Genomic DNA, 26,314 nt, shown 5'->3' with positions numbered 1-26,314 from the left:
TTACCAAAACTCTGCAACTGTACTAGCTTTAAAGCAACAAAATTGAAGCGAGGAGCTTAATCTTGCTAGTACTGTCATTGGAAGACAGGGTCATACTACAGATTTGTTTCATCACCTCAAGACAATTAAGTTTTTCAGGTGGATCTGCTTTGACCTTTCCCTTACAACAACTCTATAATATATTATGCATTATGTAATTAGCATAGAGAGAATAGAAACAGTCCGTGAATGGCTCCTCCTCTAGAAGCTTTCTTCAAATCACCCTCAAGATCTGGCTGTCCTATCCCTTTTCAGTTATCTCGTTTATCCTCAGACTTCCTGCTTCCCACTCTGTATCCTCTGAAAGCCTCCCTTTCTTGAGAGATCTTCACTGCTCCACAAAGAATAACCAACATCCCAAAGTTTTACTTGTCACTGATTCTTTTTAAAGAAGCATAACAAACTACGAACAAGCAAAAACATCAGAGGACCCAGAACAATTTGTTTGTGAGCAGACCTGCTGAGCACGAATGAAACTTGTTTTCCAAAGTCCTAAAACAGTGCCAGTACCAGCTGTTAAGTAAATTTCAGTATGACAGATGGAGACAGAGAACAATGTGATACACAAAGTTAAGCATCATGACGGGGTATGGTAAGTTACAGTATTTAAAAGAGTCCTTACTTAAGTCCTTTCTTCAAAGCTTCAAAAATTTTCTTCACCTGCAGTGGCTTTGGATCCCAGATGACTGCCCCTTTCTGCAGTGAGGAATAAGCCTTGGGGGGTTTCAATGACATCCTTGATCTCACTGAGCTTCTGCTGAGAGACTTTCTGTAGGAAGAGAGCGGAAATTAGGAAAAGATGAAAAATACATCACCTGGAGTAAAAGAGATACTTCACCCACAGTGCTTCCAGGCTACAAGTTACATCCCACATCCAATATAGCTTTACTGAAAAGAATAAAGCTCTTGATACAGAAAAAAATTTTCTAATACTGTCTGTGAAAGTCAAGGCACAGCCCCAAATGTCTAATGCAGAAAAGATGTGAGTTCTTCTGTGACTCCATCAAAACTAAGAAGTGGCTCTCTGTTTAAGCACTAGCTACTAAGCAGACATTTGTCTTAACAGACTTGCTTGGCACTAGCTAAGTCTCTGATTCAGTGCACACATTCACGCTGGTTATTGAGCCAACTGTGCAAGACAGTCGTGTAAGTCACGCTCAGGATGGGATCACTCCCATTCCAACTCTCATCTGCAATCCAATAAAATAAGGCAACAATCTTTTGCTAACAACTACAAACCAGAAGATTTCAAGAACCTTCTCATCTCCAACTGCCAGCAAACTCTAGAGAGATACAAACCAATTTATGTTCCTAAACACTTACTTGGGCACAAGTACACAGAGTATGTATACAAACACACATATTAGCCTTAAAACATTACTAAGAGACTGGATAAGCTATTATCTTTCAGACTAACAAGGCTAACATAAAAAAAGCCTTTAGATGTACCTATTTCTTTGGCAGCTTCCATCAACCACTTAAATGGTCATTTAGATAGAGTCTCAGCAGGTTTTGGGAAAGCTCAGGTTGCATTCAAGATATCATTAACAAAGCATTTGTTTCCCAGTATCTAACACTCACTTACTTTTAAAAGCAACTGCAAAAACAAAATTAAATGCTATCTCCAACAGAAGTCCCATACACAGAACCACAATGACTAACCTTAGAAATTCTAACACTAGCCAACAGTTATAGATCAGCCATATTTGAAGCACAAAACAAACTCTTCACAGTTGTTCTTTCAGACTGTCAGGGTGCTGCCCAGCTTGACTCTATCTATATACTCTTTTAAGTCTCAATTATTTTTATCTAGCTTTGTTGCTCCCTGTAAGCCAAGCCTCTAAAATAACATTATCTCAAAGAAGGTTTCTATCTCAGAAAGCCAAGCCAACTGATTGCACTTAGAGGAGCTTTCCACCTTCACTATTATCTCCATCCTAAATTCAGCTCACCTGGGGAAATGGCGAACTCAAATAGACTTAATAATTATCCCCTGTGACTCAATGCCTAACAAGATTATTGAGGTGGTTGATTAAATTATAGGCACAGTAAACCTGAGAGCTCTCCCCAGTCATATTCTAGAAAAATTCTAGTAACTAACTATCCTGGTGCTAAGTTTCTGCTTCTTTTCTTTTAACATCTAATCTGCTGCCAAACGTCACTAGATATTTCATTCCTTCACCCAATGATTACCTTGGGTGCCTTTTTTTTTTAATGATGGCTTAACGTAAAGCATTCATCAACCAAATTGTTTGGAGCTCAGGTTAACTATGCCAAGGAACACAAATGCTAAATTAAAAATTCACAACAGCATTGTGTTATGTTTTTTTTTTCCTCTAAAACAACAAACCTTCAAGCATTTCATGCAAAGTGAGAGGCTTTCAACGGGAGTAACACTAGAAGTAACAGACCAGCCAATAGCAACAGTTAAAACTGTCTCGTGGAATGATCACCAATTAAAATTCCTTCATGCAATGAAGAAAATAGAATCCATTTCCATATTTTAGATGAGTACTCTAAATGGCAGGATACTGTAGAATGGCCTGGGTTGAAAAGGACCATAATGATCATCTAGTTTCAACCCCCAACCATACACAATATGATTCTATCTTTTGAAATCAAAAGCCCAATTTACTTGTTTTTTGTTTATTTTGGGGGAATGAAAGACTTCAGTGTTTACCTTCAGAGTTTTGGGCTGCAAAGCCTAAATTTAGGAAACAATCTCCCTTCAGTTTCAAGTATTGCATGTAAACAATACATAGGGATGGAGTGTGATTTAAAACTCACAGAGCCAATAGGTTCACAGTGCACTGATGTTCAGAATCCCAATTTCAAACATCAAAGAGAAATATTGGATAGTTAGCTTGTGGTTTTAAGAACAGTATTTAAAGGTGGCTGCTATGTCACTGCTTTCCCTTGTAACTTAGTAATGTAAGTATCAGATTTCCTATTTTATATATAACAGTAATAACACTTCCTGTGGAGACCACTGTGAAGAAAAATGAAATAGTGTACCTGATTGAGAGCCTCAGAAAGTTGCTAAAAAAATACAAAAGTACAATTAGTTATCTGCTTAAGAAACCATGTGGACCTGATTTGTATGTCATTCTCTGAACTGACCTTGCATAGAGCCCCTGAAATCTCCTGCTGTGTTTTGCCAACACTACCCAAGAGTTAAGTTAGGAGAGGGTGATTTGAAAACTTACTCACTACACTGGAGAAGGCTCCTGGGTATTTGCCAGGTTATGATTGAGCAACTAGTACAAAGATCTCTATTAATGTCACGATTCCGAACGAAACTGTCTGACTAAATACTTAAATAACAAAATGCATAGAAAGATGCATAGGCATTTCGCTAGGAAACTGCTGCAGCTGGAAGTAACAGATTACTCTTAAGGGATAAAGGAATTTTTCTGTTTTGAGCATTCTTAGCCTTTCCTTATTAGAGAAACAGCTGTTCGGCCCCTTTCCTGGTAGATCTTTCTTTGCTAGAACTCCCACAATGTACTTGAGCTCAAGTCTATTTATGTAATTTATTGCCAGTGTTTTCTTCAAGATCATTGGTCCAATTTTAGATGCCTAATCCTTGCTGGGTGTAGTACTGTTTTCCAGCTTCCACAGCAAACTGATTTACTCCAATATAATGATTTCTTGATCGTATCACAGTCACGCTGGAATTTCATTTCTGCTCGTACCTCATACTTTACTATGTTTACCTAAAAGTTAATGCAGTCCTTTGGTTCTTTGAAAATACATTCTATTAAACAAGTCCAGAATTATAATGACATACACTTGGGATTTTTTTTTTACTACAGTACTTTTAGAGGTATGCTTTCCAATAACTCTGTACGATACCTAGAAATACTTTGTTATTACTCTAGCATGCACTGGTAGCCAAGGACAATATTACTTTGAATCTGTATATCACATCTTCAAAAAGCACTCCACAGCCTACACAGGGATCACTAAATGCAGAAGAACCAGAAGGATACTTCTAGTGGAAGAGCTGCACAGTCATCTGCACAAAGCTACACAGCAGCATATGATAAGCAAAAAGGGAAAAACAGTGCTGGATGGTTTAGCAATTACTGTCTTGGACTGAAAAATGAAAAACTGGGAGCAACCTCGGCTACACTACTGACCTGTTACTGACAGTAGTTAATCTGCAGTAGTCTACTTGGCCTTCCCTTCCTCTTGTTTGTGGCACTGACAGAAAGCATTCCCTTCTCTTATGCAAAGCTAATCTGCTTAAATAACTCCAGGCTCGATTATGTATTTTGCCAGGATTCACCATTAATATCTCTATATTTTCAAAGGTTTTAATTACCATAGCTACTCAGTATGCTTTCCATTTTATCTGAACATTGGTATTAGTCAGAACACATCCTTTAATACTTGAAGGCTTGAAGGAAAAATGCCTCCTGCTAGAGCACTAATACTAATTATTGAGCATCCTGAGATCCCAAGCACTAACATATAGAAACTAGAAAACTGGTTTTTTTATGCATTGTTTATCTGTATCATTTTAGTTTTAGTATCAGACCTACTTCAGCACAGGCAAGGGAGGTCATCTCTGCAATTACAACCACTTTTAAGCTCACAGAAACACACCAGTGAAGTGAGGTCAGTAATTACAACAGAGTTTAGACAGCACCTTCCACACTGACATTCTGTTAAAAGAAATGGATGCTATCTACTGTTGGATACATAACTTCTCTCACAGATCTGAAATCCACCCACCTCTGAAGTACAGTGTCTATATCAGGAAGATAATATAACATGAAGTGTAACTGTTACCTCTAATAATGACAACAGTCAATAGTTTCAATGAAAAATTAAGGAATAACTTCTATATATAAATGTTTGGGGTTGAAAAATACACTCCTAGTACCTGACTAGTACTCCTAGTACCAGAGGATGAGGTGCTTTTTTGTGTTTCTTTTACTTACGCTAACTTTCGGCTTTGCACAGTGCTGAATCCAGTGAAAGAACAGCTCCTGCTGATACCCCCTCCATCACCAGAAGAGACAAATGTGAGTTTGACAGACATGACTGCCAATCAGTAAGTCTGCTGAATTCTGAAATAAACAGAAAAATAAATGAGTCAAAACCTTATCAGTTCAGGCTTAGACCTGTGCTTTTTGCAAGTGCTGAGCTGCAAGAAAGTGGGAAGCCAGAAAAAGGCAGTAGATTAAATAGAAAAAAGAATCATTTGTCTGCTATAAATTTCCTCTGTTGCCATGCACAGAATCATAGAATCACTGCAGTAGGAAAAGACCTCGAGGATCATTAGACCAACCACCCAGCTACCACCAGTATTTCCTCACTAAAGCATGTCCCTTAGTACAACATCCAAATTCTTCTTGAACACCTCCAGGGACAGGGCCTCAACTACCTCCCCAGGCAGCCTGTTCCAGCACCTGACCACTTTTTCAGAGAAGAAATTCTTCATAATATTTAACCTGAAAATCCCCTGGAGCAACTTAAGGCCATTCCCTCTAGTCCTATAGCTAATTACGCAGGGAAGAGGCCGACCCCCACCTCACCACAACCTCCCTTCATGTAGCTGCAGTGTGTAATGTCTTCCCTGAGCTTCCTATTCTCCAGACTAAACAGTCCCAGTTTCCTCAGTCACTACTCATAAGCCCTGTGCTCCAGACCCCTCACCAGCTTCACTGTCCTTCTCTAAAGACATCCCAGGTCCTCAATGTCATTCTGTAGCGAGGGAACCAAAACTGAACACAGTACTTGAGGTGTGGCCTCACAAGTGCTGAGTATGGGGGAGAATCACTTCCCTGCTTCCACTGGCAACACTATTTCTTACACAGGCCAGGATGCCATTGGTCTTCTTGGCCACCTGGGCACACTACTGGCTCATGTTCAACCCAGTGTTGATTAACACCCCCAGGTCCACTTCACCCACACAGTCTTTCAGCCACTGCCCCAACCCCGTAGCGTTGCCTGGGGTTGTTGTGGCCAAAGTGCAGGACCCAGCACTTGGTCTTGCTGAATCCACAACACAACTAACACATCTCTAACCCTCTGCAATTGCTGAGTGGTTTTACTAATTAACTATGTAAAAGCCAGAACAACCTCAGCTCAAAGGCTGTTTGCACTTCTGACTTTAAAAACACCCTGTAACTGTGCCACTGTTAAAGGAGTTCGTGCCAAGCCATGTATTTCCAAGTCAGTTTAAATGCCAGAAAAATACTTAAGCTCTAGGCTTAGATAGGTCCAAAAAGTAGTTCCTTACATCTGTGCAGAGCCACACTCAAGCCCGGCAAAATTGGCTGAGCATGGTACTTAAGCCCAAGGCTGAAGTCTGGTTTCAACAGTACATTTCTGTTTTGTGCTCCTCCAGCAAGACTCCTCTCAGACCGCTGTTCTCTGTTTTCCATCAGTCAAACTCTTGCTTTCTGGAGAGCTGTGCTCTTTGCCATGTCTATAGAATCCAAGTTACAATGTAAGTAACAGACATATTCCTCAAAGCAGCTGCAGAAAATCACCCAGACAGTTCATATACAGAAGAATTCCCTTCCATCTCCCCTCAAGCTGGTGTAATGTAAACACCACAACTAGCAGCTTTGGCTTTAATGAGGCCAAAATGCAGGCCAAATCCTAATTTCTTCTTAGTACTTCTGATTCACATAAAACTCAATTTGAAATTATTGAGAATTCTTAACTGATTAAAAGAAAAAATGAAATATATTTGCATAGAGAAGAACAAACTTCTACAAAGAGCTCTAAGTGTAGATGCTCCATGCAAAAGTTTTTCCAGTACTATGAATGTGCTTCAAAGGTTAGTGACATCACCCAATCTATCGATGTAGATACTGGAAAGGAACATCTGCACAAAACCCCTGTGTCCCTACATTATCCCAGCAGCATGACTACAACTATTCAGACTAGAAACCACAGCGAGCTGAGGACAAAGACTCCTACTCTGCTGCCTGTCCTACAAGCTCTGCCAAGCTCATGAATATATCTATGAAAACCAACCAAACAACAACAACAAAAAAAACCAACACAAAACATTTTAGAACAAGATAGGAAAATGACAAATTTAAGGCAAGCAGCTACGTGCTTTGCAAGCTACCTAGTTTGTTAAATAGAAGAAAAATGTTGGGCATAGCTAGTGTTTTTGTATGTCAGTGCATTGAAGCCCATAGAACTCCACATCTTCAATAGCATCAACAGAAATCTGTTACAAACACATATACAGGTGCACATTAATCACCTCTTCATCATCCTCAGGTCCCTTGCTTTGAAACCGTGTCTCTTCAACACCCAGAATCAGACAGCATACTTTGGTCACATCAGGGTTGAAGTTTCCAAATATTTTCCATTCTTTCCTCTAGTTTTCAAATGCTTATGTCTGTAAACAGTTACCCCATCAACTGGATTATTACACTTAAAAATATGTTGCAACTTATTGAACAATGCCCTTGCACAATACGCTGTTAAAGGAAGAAAGGAAAGGAATAGCCTCACAGTTACTGACCACGTCCCTCCTGAAGGCTGAGCCAGATTCCCAGCATCAATGCTGCAGCTCCCAGACCTGGGACTTCTTTCATGAGTAAAACGGAAGGAGGAAACGCAGAAAAAGTACGTGTGATTTTACAGGACTTCTAAAGCCTTTATCAAATGACACTGGAAGCCTTTCAAATAAATATATATGAAACAAACTACAACAAAGAGACCCTTAGTAAGGAATGGGAAATAGAAAATGAAGTAAAAAAGAAAGATCCTTGAAGTAAAAATGTGTGGTGCTGAATTCTGGATTTGAAGAGCTGAGTTTGAGATGCACAGACTCTCAAATCTCGGTGGAAGAAAAAAACTGCTTACACTGCTTGGATCTGCCACATGTGTTTTTACAAACCAAATACAATTTCTGATATATACATCAGTAAAAGATAGGAAGGATGAACCGGATCTCACTTATGCACAGCCATAAGCACTTATAAATTCTCATAGGTCCTTTGTGTTTTTAACGGCACAACGTTCAGTGCTCAGGGCCACTGTGTCACACTCAGCTGCCACATACAGCTACATTCAAATGCAATTGAGAAGCACATTTTCACAGTTCCTTTAAGAATGAGAGCCTGAATAATGTTAGGAAAGCACCGTTAAAGGGGTTATCTCTCCTACTTTTAAATAATGTTGATAAAATCTAATACCTCATGGTGTTCACCTGCATATACAGTTCTGGTAGTAACCCAGGAATCCAACATGCAGAATCTGACTAGAAGGACATTAAGAAGGATGTCACAGAAACATTTTATTAGTAAGAGAGATTTACAAATGCAGTTGTGTAAACATGGGTTTGCTAGCCAGAGGATCTGCATAAAAGTGCTGAGCTATGACACAAGTGTCCTGAGAAACAGCATCTGGACATGTTTCTAATTCAATCATCCCTTTAGGCTAAGAAGAAATCAGATAAGGACCCCCCCACTCTGTTTTGACAAAGCCGAGTTTCAATCTGTCTTCAAAGGTGTAATCTCTGCTCCATAGGCCAATGTCTTCAAAACTCTTAAATACCAGGATTATGCCCTAGGGGAGCAGAGGTACTTTCTCACTCTTAAATCTTCCCAAAAAGCACAGAGTGTGAGTACAGTAGCATGAGGCTGGCATATGTGGAGCATGAGAACATCAGGCCAAAATGAAGGAGCTTACTGCCAGAGGCAACAGACACACTGAACAACTGGAACAAAACACAGCATCTTCAAAAAGTCTTATAATGTTTCTGAATCCTAAGCAGACCTACAAACTGCTGGATACTAATGTACTCAAATATACTAACACTTGCAACTTTGTAAGACTGAGATTTTCAGGTCTTAGAAAATATGTTTGTAATATAAATCAGGAGAGTGTGTTGTTTTTTTTTTAATTAAGGGAGTATGCTTGTTTGTACTTTGTATTTCAACGACTTGCCATATCCCAACAGACTATTAGCATGTCACCCTCAGTATTACCAATTATCCAGACACACAGGGCCAAACATTCGAGTTTTTATGCAGCAATGAGTATGCTCAATCTGCACGTTCTCCTCAGTTAGCACTAGGGGATTACTCAAACCAAAGGAGCTTCATCTTCTACAAAACAACATTTGGGGTCTGTTTCTGTTAGTAGCTAAACTTTTCCTACCCTAGTCACATATTTAATTGTTTCTGGGCACAATGGCTTCAACAATTTTATGTGGAAAACATGACTCACTGACATCTTGCAAAATACACTGCTTGTGTTTTGCACTTTGAATTAGTAGCCGAGATTTTCTCTTAATACCTCCAAGAGGTTCTCTTGAACTTGGTAAACTATTGCTAGAGTAAACTACTCATACTTTCTTAGCATCAGATTCATTCAATTTGAGAATGACCTTTTAGTTGAGAGACACACTTGCTTCTAGTTGTGCATCCCCAAAAAAAACTGTACCACTTTTGTTTCCTTCAGCTAATTGTGGAAATGCACACCACACTGACAGGCTGGGCAACAAGTAGCTCCGTAGGAGCTGTGTACCACCGTTCACTGCCTTCAACAAGCAGCTGCTGCTAAAAGCCACACAGAGATCAAGTAAATCAGTTACTATAGAAAACACTGAAGAACAAAAGACTATTCAACAGTAATGATCAATGTAAAGTGATTTTAAGATCCCAATCGTGACTCTGGATACATGACACGATCACGACGATTTGCCTTATATCACTTCATGCTTACTTTTCCCTTTATTATTGCTGTTATTTTTATACATAATTTTGTTTGAAAAGTTACATTAGCTACACTTTGGAGGATGATGCAGCCATTCTATCTTCATGTTAACTCAGTTTATTTCATTTTGCACTATTACAACATAAACCTCAATAAGATCCCTGCATTGGAGGGTTGCTAACTACAGTGTTTTTTGAGTGCATGGTTTTAGAGAATTCAATTCTGCACCATGATACAAATTTGCCATTATTGGCTCTGTAACATTTCTCCCCAAACTCAGTTTTCACTGTATATAACTAATACAAGACAAACATTTAAGGACTTTATCAACATACAATACTGTCAAACTTTTTGAACAAGGCCTTAGGGCTGTGTGGCCTGAACCACAGGAGCTTCTCCCTGTGCTTTCAATTTACCCTGGAACAGGCTGGAAATTCCTAGCCCTCAGCACTGACTTTGCAGCGCTGGACATCCAAACAACAGACCTCTAAAGTTATTGAAACTCCTGAGATGTGACAGCGTCCCAACTCAACCCAAATTACTCCAAAGGCATACATAATGAAGGCTGACAGAACAAAGAATGAAGTGACCGTCCTGTGTACAGCACAGTGTTGAATTCAGTGGGAAAATAAACACTATATTTAATCTTTGCTCTCAAGCATTCTTTAGAAAAACCACTGACCTCAGTAGCAATGCCTATTTGCTAGAAAAACATTCCAAATTTATGATTAAAACCCCTTAACTTTTAAGCATTTTTGCTCAGCTATCAGAAAAACATTCTATTTATACTGTTTTTGGCAGAACTAAGAAAAATTTCTCTGGTTATTTATCTAGAAATTAACAGACACTTGAATTAGGGAGACAAAAGTGCTCTAGATGCACATCTCAATACAGCTATTTTAATGCAGCTTTAAACATAAATAAGGATCCTTTCTTCAGCTACATCCTTCCCATGGAGAATTGCAGTGCAATCTAAATAGGTTTTATGTAACCCACTGCAGCACAGGAATTCTGATTTCTGGATATCATTCATCTGAGACTGGCATATAACTTGTAAATAGGCTACCACATAGGCAGGTCAATTACAAATAACGGAAGATGTACATTTGATATTTTATCAATTTATATGGTAGAACAGATAATGGTTCTACTATGTGCTTTTGAATATTGTTCCCCTGGTACTTGTATTGTCCATTTCTGAACCACTATGAGGTAAATTTTGCCTCTCCTTTGCAATTTTCCTGCTCACCTCTTTCTCCATTCTAGCTCCTGTAATGAGAAGAAAACGCAGTTTTCAGAAAAGACAGCTGACCTTGCACAGAATTCTTTGCTGACAAATGCAATCCAAGCAGGAAATCATCTTGGTGCTATGAAGTCCAACAGCTATGGCTATATAGATCCACGAGCAATCATTCTTCTACCATATTCATCAGACATTTCTGCACTTTTAAGACTGAGCAATACGAGCAATTACAAAGCAGCTTCGCAGCAAATGGAAGATTTTGCTTTTCTATATACCTGCACATCCATTCCATAATTTTTTTGCCTAAACAGGTCTAACTCAAATTGTTAGACAGGCCCTTTTCTTTGCACTAAACTTACATCTGTCTGATTGTATTTTCAACATCTCAAATGATTTGGGAATACAACTCCATTCCCAGTAATAATTTAGGATCCTAAGATCTAGTAATACTGATCTTTAGTATTACATTCATATCTCACGTTATTTAGAAAGATGGGGCCTCAAAGTATTACTCATTTAGGTACTTTTGAAAATTTTATTTTTCTGCACAGACTCAATTCTTAAATATGTATTTAAATACCACATTTTTACATACTTTCCTCCTAGCTATATTCAAGCTATAAAGACAAAATCAGATAAACAGCTTTGATCCAAGTCACTGCTTTAGTCATTAGCCTTTCTACAGCTTTATGCCAGCCTTCTGGAAATGAAGTTTGCCATGCAGCAATAAATTTAAATATCACAAGCAGTTATCTCAGACACCTTCTTCTGTGCTGGAAGTGGAGTCTCTGATGAAACGTTTCTAGTGTAGCTCTTTGAACACAAGACTTGACTTTCAGGTCCAAGATGATCTGTTTTTCAAGCCTGCAATTCAATATGTTACTGTATTTCTAATTACTTTTCATCTAAGCATACAGATCCAAGTTCCAATCTGAGCAATACTGGTGCACAACCAGAGGAAATCAATCAGTCATTTATTCCAGATTTCCACCAGAATCTGGGCAGCAAAACTTGGTCCATATTTAGTTAATGACCTGGAAACTATTTTTCAAGGCACAGTTTTGTGGTCAGTTCTGTACCTCCCTCTAGTGGCAGTCGATACAAAACAAATGAGGCACAATAGAGACCTACCTGGTCACAGATCACACGGACATAGTGCACCTACTTTGATGGAAATTTGTTACCCAAGATCAAGGCTGGCTGTAAAGTCCACTGTAACTTTTTCGTAATGCACAGAGCCAAAATCCCCATTTATTTCCTCTGCCAGGACGTGGCACATCCACGTAGCCACATGCAGTTTCTCCACGTTTTGCAGACATCACAGCTCTTCTGGTTGCTGTGAGTACTTTTGCACTGAGTTTTGCTTTCCTCTTCAGGGAAAGGCACAGAACAATCCACCCATTATCAGCTGATTTATGAGCACAGGGCTTGCTCCTAACTTCTCTGGTTTCAATTTCAAACCTGATGACAAACTTGCAAGCCTGAATCAGAGATTGAGGAATGCAGCAGGCTCCACACGCTTTGTGTCTGACTTACAGCTTTTTCAGCATTGGCAGAATTTGACTCTGCAGTAAGCTACATTCTGATGAATACTTAAAAAAACAAATTCCTAACAAGAGAAGAAGCAGATGGCTTTGGGACAGAGCAACTTACAAACGATGAAACAGCTCTTCCATTTCTGACAAAGAAAAATTTGCCCAGCAGCAAGACTCTGAATCCTACATTCTGTCCTTGAGAAGTCCCTCCTTCTTAATTAAAACCCCCAAGGAAAATTCTTCTGTAATATATTTCTCATTCTCACTGCTTTCCCCCATTTATGCCTTCATATATGTACAGACAGACCTGCTGTATGTGATAAGGTCTCCATCCACTGGCTAATGCAGGAGCCTTCTAAAAGCCAATTATCAGGTCAATTATGAAATAAGAAACGTCCCTTATCACAGCCTTAGGGTTGTGGAAAGCTCCAGATCTAAGTTTCAATAGAATCCACCATGATGTATAGACATACATATATATGTTTTGACTATTACACTGAGAAGGATATATTAACCAAAACAGTTGGCAGTGTTCCACTAACAGTGCAGTGTGATGTTCTACAGCATGTGGGATGTCTTTAGATGCCTTCAGAAACTGAAGGCTACGAATCACATGCCCCAGGACATGCTTCTGAAATAGAACAAACCGTTGGTCATTTTGCCATCTGATCATGAAAACTGCCTCTTTATTAGAGGAAATGGCCTCAAGTTGCACCAGGGGAGATTCAGGTTGGACATTAGGAAATAATTCTCCAAGAGAGTGGTCAGGCACTGGAATCCATCCCTGGATGTGATCAAGAAATGTTTTGATGCGGTACTGAGGGATAAGTTTTAGTGGGAAAACTGGTGATGAGTGGACAGCTAGACTGGGTGATCTTAGAGGTCTTTTCCAATCTTGATGATTCTATGAATTAAGACATTAAGTCAACTTTCTATGGCAACAATGTTTTATTCCCACAAATGTTATCAAGACAACCTCATATCACAGAAGTAATGAAATGGTTCAGTTAGGACCAGAATCTCAAAGAATACTGGAAAAAGAAGAAGTATATAAAATGTCACGTAAAGGAGAAATAGCTGTTTGGAAAGAGATAGAAGGTGTATTTTAAAGCAAAGTAGTTTCTTTAATGCTGAATAGGCACAGACTCATCTCCTTCAAAGTCAGTATTTGCAGTACTGATTAGTGAATCTTGGTATCTGTATTAAAATAACTGAAAAGGCTGTAATTTTTAGAAAGGGACATCAAAATTATGACTATTTAGAATGTTTCTCACTGACTAACAGATAAATTTTCAGAAATAATTTGGCATGTTTGAACATTTTATCTAGGATGAATTTCCTCACCATCTTCTAACAGGCTTGTACTCATATTTTCTAACAAATCAGGGAAGGTGTCATAGCATACCAACACTGATTCCAGTGCCAGTGTTCCCTTTCTATAGGAACTCCATAGCTACGTAAAGTTCCTTGTGGAAAACAAGCCCCAACCCTCTAGTCCCTCTGTGTGTATCTGCACTTTCCCCATCATTTCCAACCAGCTCCTAATACTTATTCTCTGACATTCAAGGCCTACATTCTTCAATGCTGTTATTCTCTGCTTTTATTTGTTTTGAGTCTGTTCTTAATGAGGTGAACTTCGTACAGCCCAACTCAGCTCCTATAAAATTTGTCTTAAATGGCCAGATTTAGAGATTTTGTATGGAGGAAAAAAAACCATACATACCACATAGCTGTACTTGGAAACAGATGACTTACTCCCTTTAAACTGAACTAATTAGAAGCAGGAATATAGAACAGATAGGACAGGAACATTTCTCTCTAGATTTTGAATTTGAAATTTTGGGAACAATGCAGAGAAGACTGGTGCCTCCACACAAGGGGAGGAGAGAAGAGTGATAAATCCAATGACAGTCAAAATTTGCACTGCGCTGACATCAGGGCTCCCCCACTTTCAGCCCTTGCTGATTCCAGTGTCAGCTTTATCCATCAACTCACAGGAGGAGAGTATCCCTTAAAGTGCAGGTCAGACATTCATTTGATATCAACTGCTGTAACTCCATTGAAATCAATCTATTTACAGAAGTTCAGGATCTGGTCTTCTGTACCTTTGCATTTAGCAAAAGTAAGTCTCTAAATCTCATTTTTCAAGGCTTCTATAAAACAGAAAGGAGATCGGATCAGATGCTCAGAAAACCTTAGCTTCTGATGAAAATTTGATGACAGTGAATCACTTTTAAACTAACTTTGCCTACCAGTCTGGCCCTAAAACAGAGTCTTATGCTGCTTGTTCAGAAACATTTTTAGCACCATTGCTCCTCTGCCCAAACTTGCTCCCAAGGACATGTTCAGAGAGAATGAAGAACCAGTTGAGATCACAGTTTGGTCCCATACTGTCAAAAATGCACTAGTGCTGATCTTGTATAGAAAGATGCATTGGGTTTCCCCTATGATTTCTTGCTCAAACATTTTTAAAAAAGTATTCTTGATTTGACTTCATATGCTCTTTATCAATCTGCTCCTTTGCAGCATAGATCAGATGCACAGCAGCAAGAAAGAATCATCTGCTGGATAAGGCTATGTGAGACACGGTCATTACAAGTAGAGCAAAACTGGGTTTAGTGGGGCCCTTCTTCCCTCAGGGACTATCATAACATAAATTATTATTATAGTAAAAATAAACATTGGCTAGCTTGAACTTCTCTTCATTCTCCTAGATCGTATTGGAATTAGCTAAATAAAGCCCACTTGAAAGAATGTTTAATTGCAAACTATCCAAACAAAACAAAATAGAGATAATTGGTCCTTAAATATTAAACACTCTTAAAGTAGATTGCTTTGGAAACAGTCGACAGAGTAATGTGTATTGGGATACATATGGCACAATGAACAGTTAAGCAAAATGCAGTCTAAAACAGATTACACTTACTTTTAAACTAGATCTTAAGTTTTGTCAGTCTGATTCTGCCTGGAAGATACTCTTGGATAATTTCAGGCCTTCACAGAATTACAACAATACACTTTCCAAAATTGTAAATCAAAAGAGTTAAACTTGCAGACTGACTTCTGGACACAGTTTGTCTGTGAACGACCAAGATAATCTATACTGATCATTACTCTATGGAGTGCTCCTTAAACCTATTCCAACATAAAATGTTAGCTTAGCAAAGACTACTGTTTCAAGTGCTTATTCTAAAATGTTTATTTTCCTGAAAGTTGGGTAGGGAGAGCTGACATAAACAGTTCTGACAAGAGATCTCGAAAGGAGTGTGGTGATGCCTTCCACCAGAACAACTGATTGCAGAGTTTGCATCCGCCTTAGCCTCCATAAACTTCCTTTCTTCAGCCCTGTAATTTTGTTACTGCTATTAAAGGCAAATATTTCAGTCAGCAAATAAAAAGTATCCATCTTGGTACATGAAACCCCCCTTCTGATACTCAGTAGAGGTCAATACACTTGCCATGCATTTCCTAAATGGAAAGTTTCTGAGAAAGGCAAGAAAATGATCTCTCTCATGTGAGTGAAATTTGAAAACAAACAAAAAAATACATCTACTTCAGAAAGAAGCAAAAAGTAGATAAATGGCAACCAAAGTCACAGAGTAAAAACGAAATTAAAAACCAATGCACAGTAGAAGAATTTTTCTTTGGAGGTCCACTGTGTGCTGTGGCATGAAAACAGATGAGTGGTAAAGCACTGAAAGCACGGTACCTAATCAGCCACACGTTTACCTTCACACTTATCAAGAACCCACATTAACAAGACCTCTGACAGAGATAAGAAATTCCTAGAAGTGACAGGCTCTTCTCAGTCACCTAGCACAAGCACAAGTGAGCTACTCACTGGAAAAAAGACAGGCATAACTTGAAGTCATAAGCAGAAGTTGCTCAGTAGCAGACTTGAAACGCTGTGAATACAATCAATAAAAACAGCAAGAGTCACTCGTGAAAATGAGTTTGGGCACAAAAAAATCAATCAAATCCCTGTCTCAAACTTCTTCACAGACTATGAACTCTAGTCTTTGTTCCCTGAAGACTCAAAGCTTTTACTGTAACTAGCAGTCATATCTGTTCAGTGTTTCATATTTTTCAGCATCCCAAGGAGTTTTCCTTACACCTTGGACTGGTTTACTCTGCATCTATGCTGAAGTATGATCACAAAATTCCCACAGAAAAGTGAGTACTTTTGCTAGTTTATTTCTACTTCTATCCCAAAAGATGCAGGTAATTCTGGCAAAAGAAGAATTCTGTATGAGCATTTTGCCAACAGGGCCAAATGCTTCTGAATTTTATATTTTAGCATTCCTCTTAGCACTCATCGCTATGCCAGAAACTTCATAATACAAATCGTCTATAGAGCTTCACCAGAAAACTTTGGGTGTGTAATAAATATAGAATAGTTTTGAAAGGTATTAGTAGACTGTAGATAACATAAATAAATTCCCCAATGTGAACACTTTCAGTCTGTAGTTACACTACCAGCACCTCCTGCTATCAGCATACTGGTATCATTTACCACTAAGATGTTCCTGGAAGGAATGAAGCAAACCAGCAAGGCTGTGCTTTCTATCAGCATCCTTCATTATTTACTGTGCACTGGAACTGCTCCCATACGTGCACCTTCTGCTAATTCAGCCATGTCAGTCAATGAGATCATTTTACACAACCTGTACCCAGTTTAGCTAAGAGAGCAGGAATCTGGAACATAGGTAGGAACTTCACAGAGAGAAGGGCACAGAGAGAGAGATGCTACATGAACTTAGTACAGACGTACTGCTATAAAGCATCATACAACACTCATATCAATATGAACAACACTCATATCAATATCAACAAAAGCTTTCAATGTCACATGGCTATGCCATTAAAAATACTATCTGAGGCAAAGATACATTAGTAGTACCTTTAAGTGTAGAACTGACCTTTCGATGGCTACAAAGCAAGTGTAGAACATTTACAATTCTCAGTTTGAAAAAATCTGTGCAAATTCTTCATGCCTCAGAGCAGTAATTATTTCTGTGATACAAACTGACTTAGTTTATGTTACCCAGACTTGGATACTTACCTATAAACCAACTACATGGAACAGCCATTCAGGTACAAAATGCACATGGTGACAAGCAACCCCAGCAACATACAAATCCAGATGCAGAATTAAATCCATACACACTGACAGCAGCAATGACACAATATATTCAATACAACAGACAAAAAACAGCATTTTGCTCCATATGATTTGGCTTACATGAGAGAGAGATTTTACAGTAAGCTACAGGCTTACTGTACTGTAAAGATGATCTGACAATTCTAGGCTGATATTAAAATTAATTAAGATTAATATTTATATTTATCTAGAAATAGAGGCAAATTCACAAGATTCTGGAGACAGAAGCCAGTCAGGGAAGATGCAGAAAGTATGTCTGGACCAAAGATCTTCCCAGAAGATGCAGTACATGCTCTTCTCCAGACCTCTTTCAGAGCACACATGCCTTAGACTTGTGTTACTGTTCTTGAAGAACTCATGCTCAAACACTCTTAAGATACTTTGCACCGCCGCTTATTTGTTTTGCACTTCCGATGTTTGTTTGCACAGATTTTCTAAGGTTATTTAAATTCTTCATCGGTTAACAAATGATGTCGGTAGCATAACACATTGGAATGTGAACACTTGAGAAGGGAGGGACAGCTCAGCCCCAGTGGATTTGGGAATCAGATCCAATGACTCCCAACAGTTTCACAAGGGACAGCTCTATTGTTTCCTGCAGTGGGAGTTGTGGATGATCAAAGCAGCACTTCCCATCAGCCTTCTACACACAGGACTCACAGCAAGCACTGTGACTCTGAAGCACAGTGGGGTCTCAATTTCCTCCCTGTTTGGTCATCTGTTGGGTCCTAGCACTGGAGGATGACTTGTTTCTTCTTTGCAAATGTGGCAATTTAAACAGCTGTTATGCAAGTGCAAATAATTATGGAAAAAATGTAAGTGGAAAGTACATATTTTTAAAACGCACTTGAATAACTCAAATGCAGCAGAACTGACATTATTCAGACTTTCCAGTCTTATTCAATACTGGATTGAAACCAAGCACAAGACATTTCAGGCCCAAAGGACATTTTTAAGAAAACTCTAAGTACCTGTATTTCAAGTTTCAGATCTCTGTCTGGGAAATCTCTGCTACCTAAAGACAGCCTTACCCATCTCCTCATGGAATCAAACAAGGGATATGAACTTATTACAGAAAAGTCTGGATCAGCTGGGAAACACAAGGCCTGACTCAGCCACGAAGAACAACCAAACCAGAAAGCTGGACTCAGATGTCTGTACTCTTTCAGCAAAATACAGACACAGACTCAGATCCAAATTTTACACTGAAAGTTCACTTTTAACCTGTGCAGACACAAGCTCTAGGCCCAGTTCTGCATTCCTTCCACACCCAAAATTGGAGTTCTGCCTGAATAAGGAATGCAGGAGAAAAGTGAATTTCTTATCTTTGTGGCAGATCTTGTTTGGCGATGTACATGCTTGAGAACCTGCCAAAACTCAAATGTGTGACATGGTGAACAGTTCAGTTCCAAGACTAATTAGTTTTCATAAGATTTCTCTTCCAGGACACTTTTCATGAGCATACGTAACTGTTCATACCTCCTGCATACACTGATACATCCCAATACTCCTGCTTACAAGCAATTTTCAACTATGGAAAAGTAAAGATCCTAGATTTGTATAAGGAACGAAGAACAAAGGAAAAAAATTATATATTTCCAAACTGGGGGACATGTGAAATACAGTTATACGAAAAGCAATATTACAGAATGAAATAAGATTTTAAAAAATTAAACTTCACAGACAGAAAGCAACAAATGAGTAAATAAACAATAAAAGAGGGCTCCTCGGTGAAAGAGACTCTGCTTATCATTCTCCAAAATCACAGGGTAGCACTGCACACAGATGCACATAACAACCATTCTCCTTCACTTGAAAGCAACACAAACTTCACCCTGACTTTTGCTAACAGAAACGCAGTTACTCCTCTTTTCCCCAGCCAGTAGTAAGTCAAAGTTTGCATGGAGAAATACCCTTTGAAGGCACCAATGACAGAGGTGTGTTGCTCAGCCCTTCAGCTGAGGATCTTGGCCTTTTCCAGAATCTCCCAGATTTTTCAGTCAAGTTTATACAAGAAGTGTCCACCAATGTTAGTTACAGATGCTGTATTTGATGACAAGATAACATGGGAGACAGCATAGATACGACTATATCATCCTTTCTGTTAGCTTCAATTCATTTGGTCAAAAAGCAGCCTAAGTTCAAGATTTTTTTTTTTTTTTTTGTCAATATAAAGTCTATCCACATACGGAGAGTTTCTGACACCAAACTGCTCTTCTACAGTTCCGGCCTTCCTGGATGTTTGCCTTGCTATTCCAGCCCCGAATAGCATACAAAACTGTAGGAAAAGAAGATGCCCTTCTGTGGTCAATGTGAAAAGCAGACATTAAGGCAATTTATGCTGCATTTTGTCTAGAAACCATACACTGAACTGAGTACCCTGCGGCAACTATTCAGATAACGAGAAATTCTAGCTAAAATCAAGGGCAAGATTGTATCAAGATATTTCCTATATACGTTCCCCTTTTCCTTCAGCATGTTGACTACAGTAAGTAAGAATGTGCTACTAATTCTCAGCATCAAAATCTGGGACAATTGCATATAGTTGAATAAGTTTCCTTACTTTTACAGAAATAACTGTTAATGCAGATCTTTTCCAAAGCATGCTGGAAGCAACGTTAAGTAAATCAGCAAATACACTGCATACTTTTCAGGGGAAAAGCTCCTAAAAATTTATCAGGCTTTAAAAAAAATGCCTCCGAGTTACATAACTCATACCCACAATAGAATATTTTTCAATTTTCAATTCTGCATAGAAAATATTAAAACACTAAAAGATGTATAAAGCAAAACAGTAAAATTCTCCCTTATTCTCTCATGCGTGCACATATAATATACACAGAAATCAATTACAGGCTCTAAAACACGAATTCTACATTTTCCACAAGAAAGACAAGTTGCTTTGCAATTCCTTCTCCTTTTAAATTGTTTCTGTGGCAACACATCTGGCAGCGTAATGCTGGGCCAGAACATTAATGTCCTGAAAGAAACAAGTTATTTTATTGTTCTGGTCTGCAAGAATGTGAAGCAAAGAGAGATCTGAAGATACATGTAATCATAGAACCCTTTCTGCCTTCACAGGCACACGTAATATTAACTATGAATACTTCCACATAGCTTAGAACTGCAAGCTTTCAAATGCTCCTACAATGGTTAGAGACAACAACTGTGGTGAGCACGTTTTATGAACCAATTTTTAAAACAAAATGATGAGTGCTTTTTTACCACTGTTCCTACCATGCAAAAAAAAAAAAAAAAAAAAAGAGGAAAGCATCTGGCTAAGAGGAAGAGTGTTCATTCCTCACCATAAATATCTCTCTTCTTACATAACCGAGAAAGGTTGATATTGATTTATCATCTCCCCAGTGCTATGTAAACATTACTGTATTATCACCAAGTTACAGATGAGGTATGTCAGGAGCACGAGGCCAGAATGTCTGAAGCATGTTACATTTGGATGCCCCCACTGTTAGTTTCCCAGACCGACCGACGCACGCAGCTCTTGGCTCTCTAAGCTGCTGAGGACCAGTAGATCTCACTGCTCTTACCCGAAATTGTAGGAATCTAGCTCAGTTTCAGCCTGCCAGCATTCTGAGAATTTGTAGTCTCAACAACTTATTTGTAGGGAAAGAGGGGGAAAAAAGCAAAAAACAAAAACAAATAAACAAACACAAAAAACAATCCAGCAATAAAAACTTGGCCATTTGAACTGGAGCTGTAAGTTAACAAGTGTACATTTTTATTAATTACTAACAATCTATATGACTACAATCATATAGATTTATATAATCTATAATCTATATGACTACAATCATACAGATCATATAGGAAGTTAGTAGGGGCATGTCAATACTTTGAGATTGACACCTTAAGACACTGTGAATCTCAACTCATGATGTAAGGAACATCACTGTTTCCAAGGGCTATTGCAGCAGTTAAAAAAATACTGAAAATAGGCTTTTGGTACAGCATCAAGCCAATTGGGGATGAATTCATGGAAAGAATACATATGATAAATAAGAAAATATTACTGACATAGTTACTTTGGTAATAATTACATTTTAAGGGCCCTGTGAACTAGATTTTATTATTTAACTTGAAACAGTAAAGTTCAAACCTAGATCAGTTACACACAGACTGGTACACTAACCATACTTACAGCATTTTTTACCAGTGACAAATCGGTGCTCTGACTCTCTAGAGTAGAAATGATTCAATGCCCTGACTGGCTGAAAACCAAGGCTTTTTTTTTTTTTCCCCTGAAATGTTTAATTGACTAGAAATTATGGTTTCAGACACCAGGTATGTGAAGATATACTGATTTAAAACAACCTGCTCTTAGGGAGTGTAAGCTGATAACAGAAACTGAAAACCTGGAAAAAGTGGATCAAAATTGCTAAGTTCAAAGCAAACCCTCTTGTACTAGTAGAGGTGTTATCTTATGATCAGAACTAAACCAAGAACACTGAGCACCTGCAGCTATCAGAGCTAGCTGATCTCACAACTCAGCACAACTCTGTGTCTGTGTAACTTTGGACTGTTGCCAGCCAGTCACATTCCCAAACCCATTCTGGCCAATAATGCTCTGGATAATTCAACTCTATTCCTTTTTGCTCAGTCCTTAGGCCAAGATCAAGTGTGCATATTAAACTAATATTAAATCCACTATTTTTCATACAATGCCTTGTTTTCTTCCAATCTAGTCTTACTATTTGTTTCATCCAAATTAAATCATTATGAGCCCCTCTGAGCCATTTCTCACTCCCTTGCTTTTATATAACTTTCTATACCCAGAGCCTCTGCTCTGTCCTGGAGCACTACAGCTCCACATTATCACTCCTTCAGCGCTCCAGAGAGGGACATGCTAAAATCCTAACGCTTCCCTCCCAGTAAGCTGGCTTCCTTTTTTAGCAGTGATGGTCCCACTCCACCTTGCAGGTTCATTATAGGGATGTTGCAAAGGAATATTAAGAAGGAATTAGCTGTGGAAGGGTGTAAAATGATACTGGTGGATCTGCTATTTACATGGTCTCAGGTCCCTGCCCAAACTGCTCCTAAAGGAGCAACCCAAGGCTGCAGTGAACACTGCAGAGCAACTCTGCTGCTGTTCTTCATCTTGACAGAAGGAAATCATCTTGTCTTTATACCATCCCTTAGGGAATAACATTGCATAACATACTGTTGGCCTATATTTCCCTGTTCTTGGCTCCATGCTGTTACCAGAAATGCCATTCCTTCACTTTAGTTACTGTCTCTAGAACAGAGTACAGCATAGACACACACGATAGACACAATGGAGCTGCCAACTCATGGATGCCTTTTTATTCCTCTTAACGGTATCCAGAACCTGAGTGGAGGAAAATTTTAACAAGCTCACTGCTCACTACCACACTGCAAGTGCTGCATCTCTGAAAAGTTTCTCTCCAGACCTGAGGCCAGAAGTGAGCTTGGGCTGCCCCTCTCTAAGACCTCCTCCCTGTTCTGGCATTATTACATGTAGCACTTATGTCATCTGCTCTGCAGAAATGAGGGCAGCAGCACGGAAGTGAGCAACTGCATGAGAAATGAGCAGAAGTGAGAAGTTTTGAATATTCATGCTCCATTAGACACCACATCTTTCTCAGACAACTCTCTCCGTTTGCCACAAAATGTTCCCTCAGGTATATGTAGCACTGCTTACTCTCCTTACAAATGATCTTTCTATGGTTTCTGGGTTTTTTTTTTTGTTTTTTTTTTCAATTAAAGCCTTTCCAAAAAGAATATGTAATGTCTCTTGTTAAAAGGTGTAGCTCCCATATTACAGCTGTTAAATTACAGAGACACATTAAGTCTTGTTACCAATAAAGGAAATGACAGCACCAAGATTTCTGAGTGCTGTTCTCTGTCTCTGGTTCAAGCTCCCATGTTCAAGAAACGTATAACATTATTTTTCTAAATTTTTTCAAGTTTTTCTGCTTGATGGACACGTCCATTTCCATATGGTCCAACTTATCTAAAATTTACTAAAAGGGGAAACTAAATTCTGTCTGAAGCAAACTGAAACTGAGCCATGACCCAAAACCTCAATCCACATTTAGGAGCAAGTGAAATACAACTAGCCCATATGATGTCAGCTCCAAAACACAAACAACGGAGGATGGTGTAAACACTGTTCTACTCCTTTTACTTTTCCACCTGCTCCAGCCAGGCACTGACCTCCTAAGGAGTTCCTGGGTGTTTCCTGGCACGAACGCGTTTCCCCCTGGATAAAATGCTCCCGCACCTCCTAGTGCCCGTGCAGCCCCCGCAGGAAAACCAGCATCCCTGCAGCTCGCAGACTCCCGGGGAGCCCTCCCCACGCCCCTGCAGGCGACAGGCAGCCGTCTCGGCGTCCCGCAGCTCTCACCGGTGCGGTGCGGTGCGGTGCCTCGGTCGCCTCGCGGCTCTCGAACGCTGCCGCCGCCGTCACGCCGTTTCCCGGTACCCCTCTCTGCCGGGGCCGGGCCGGAGCTCCGCCGGGACGCAGCGGGCCGAGCCGCTGCCTCTCTCCCTCCGGGCTCAGCCCCGCGGAGCTCCCGGCCAGTTGCTGACTAGCTGTCCCCGCGGCAGTCCCGCAGCGCTGCCGGGGACGCGGAAAGGCCGTGCCGCCGGGAGAGCCCCGATAGCGGCCGCTTATCGCCGCCGTCCGCCACCCAGCTGCGCTCCGCTTCCAGGAAGCCGCGGCTCCGCAGCGGCTGTTTGCTGCCGGACGCCGATCGCCCTGTCCCGCTCGCTGCCTCCCTCCCTCCGACCCCCCTCATGCTGGCAGGGGGGCTGGGAAAGCGCAGCGAGGCTCCGGCACATGCCGAGCTTGCGGTCGCGGCTCGGCCCGTCTGCCATGCAGCAGCGCGCATCCGCAGCGCCCTCTCGCTTAGTGCAGCGCCGTGCCGCGGGGCTCCGCACCCAGGGCAGCGCAGCCCGGCCCCGTGCTCGGCCCGCACCGACGTTCTCACCCTTTTGCTTCTCAGACATTTCCTCCCGTGCTCCGATTTCCTCTCTTCTCATTTTTCCCATTCACTGCTCACTCCTCCTCTCACTCTTTCCTCTCGAGGATTCTCTCTCCTCTTACAACTCTCATCTTTCTTTCCCTAACCACCATTTTTCTGTCTCCTATTGCCTTTCCCCATCCTATTCTCCCGCAGGTTTCCTATTACCAAACATGTGCAATGTGTTCTTTTGAATCTCTGTTATCCAAGCCCCCCCTCAGTCCTTCCTGCTGTTCCCGCCACTGACCTTGTTGCCTCTTCTCCAGGCAGGCACTGCTCCTCAAGGATGAGCTCCCTTCTGCTGGCTTGCTGGGCACCTTCCAGATAAACCTGGGAAAAAGATGTGAATTGGTGATGTAGAAAACAGCACGAGATCCTCGTAGGTTCCTCGCCTAACCATATGAGTCCACCCAAGCACTCCCCTTTGCTTTTGAACAATGTCCGGCCAGGCCTTTTGTAAACACCAACACACAAATGTGTTCCTGCCTTGGGTGCAACACCTTGGGTTACAGCGTGTCTCATCCATCTGCCATTTTCCCCTGTGTTTTTTAGCACCATTTCCCTATAGAGTTAGCAAGATGACTGACACAGCACAGGAAGCGAGGCACTGCCCCTGAAAAAAATGAACTGACCATACAGAGGTTGGACGTGCTCTCAGGAGAACTTCATTACTAAGAGGGTTTGCCTCCCACCGTGTGAGCTGTACCACATCATCCCCCCCTGCACAGGACTCTCCTGAAACACGGACTGTGACATGCAGCAGTGTGAGTATGGACTCATGCCTCAGTGCGCCGGCTCGCAGCAGGGTGGAGCATGCTGGGACTATTTTAAATCAACTTAACTGGATTTGCAGGACAGTTGTCAGAACACCAAATCTCTGCAGGAGTGCTAGAAAACCACTGGCGAACAAGAAACCTTTCCTGTGACTGCCATTTCCTCTAATAACAAATTTCACAGACCAAACCCTCAGCTAGCACGAATGATTAAGGTTCCATCCCTCCCAATACAGATATCCATATTTAGTTCAGCTGAAGACTGGTCTTACTTGTTTTCATTTCAGTTTATTTTGTATGATCTCCTTTGCTTGGTCTTCATCTGGTGTGTTTCTGTGGCTCGTGCTTGGTTTTGATTATTTTTAACTGCATTTCAGATTACTTGCTCAACCGTTTTGTTCACATTCTCCTTTTCCATGAAATTGTAATAAAACACTTGGCTACAGAGCTCCCAAATTGAATACTGATGTTACTGCAGCTAGCTATGTAGCAGGGTTCAAAGCAAGTTCTATAATGTAACAGCGTATGTATTCTTGAAAACAATGGACACAAACTAAAAGCTGTTGTTAAAAGCTAGTTTCACATTCTTCTGCATACACAGTTGTTGCCACTATTATAATATATACGGAAAAAAACAGAACAAAAAAACTAAAACACAAACACTGAGATGTCTCTCATGCCGAAGGGGACACACACACACACAAAAAATACTGGTGCAGTTTTCTCTGATCTCAATGCACTTCACAAGTACTAATTAAGCCACTCATCATTTATGCAAAGCTCCTAAGGTACGAGGAATTGAACAGTTTGCCTATAAGCAGGAGACTCAGTAGTGCTGCCAGTTTGTTCCCATGAAA

At 40.2% G+C, this 26,314-nt stretch overlaps 1 protein-coding gene across 5 annotated transcripts in view; it reads right to left on the bottom strand.

Moving 5' to 3' along the window:
- Window positions 1-25,082, bottom strand: part of RIPOR3 (RIPOR family member 3) — a 49,056-nt gene extending 23,974 nt beyond the window's left edge. For 2 of the 5 annotated variants that reach the window (XM_065754043.1, XM_065754039.1), the window contains exons 1-3: window positions 23,876-23,930; window positions 4,989-5,117; window positions 662-808 (exon numbers count right to left, since the gene is read on the bottom strand). In XM_065754043.1, coding sequence (XP_065610115.1) covers window positions 662-808; window positions 4,989-5,089 — 248 coding nt within the window. In that variant the 5' untranslated portion in view covers window positions 5,090-5,117; window positions 23,876-23,930. Of the gene's footprint in view, window positions 1-661; window positions 809-4,988; window positions 5,118-23,875; window positions 23,931-24,058; window positions 24,120-24,931 lie in introns of those variants that run through there. The other 3 variants (XM_065754040.1, XM_065754042.1, XM_065754041.1) reach the window with 3 other exon arrangements.
- Window positions 25,083-26,314: the final 1,232 nt, after the last annotated feature.

This window comes from Cyrtonyx montezumae, unplaced genomic scaffold (genome assembly GCF_038088225.1).
Source record: "Cyrtonyx montezumae isolate F1298 unplaced genomic scaffold, pur_monq_1.0 scaffold_9, whole genome shotgun sequence".
In the NCBI taxonomy this organism is placed as follows: domain Eukaryota; kingdom Metazoa; phylum Chordata; class Aves; order Galliformes; family Odontophoridae; genus Cyrtonyx; species Cyrtonyx montezumae.
Note: the sequence above shows the minus strand (reverse complement) of the source record. Positions and strands in the feature narration are given on the sequence as shown.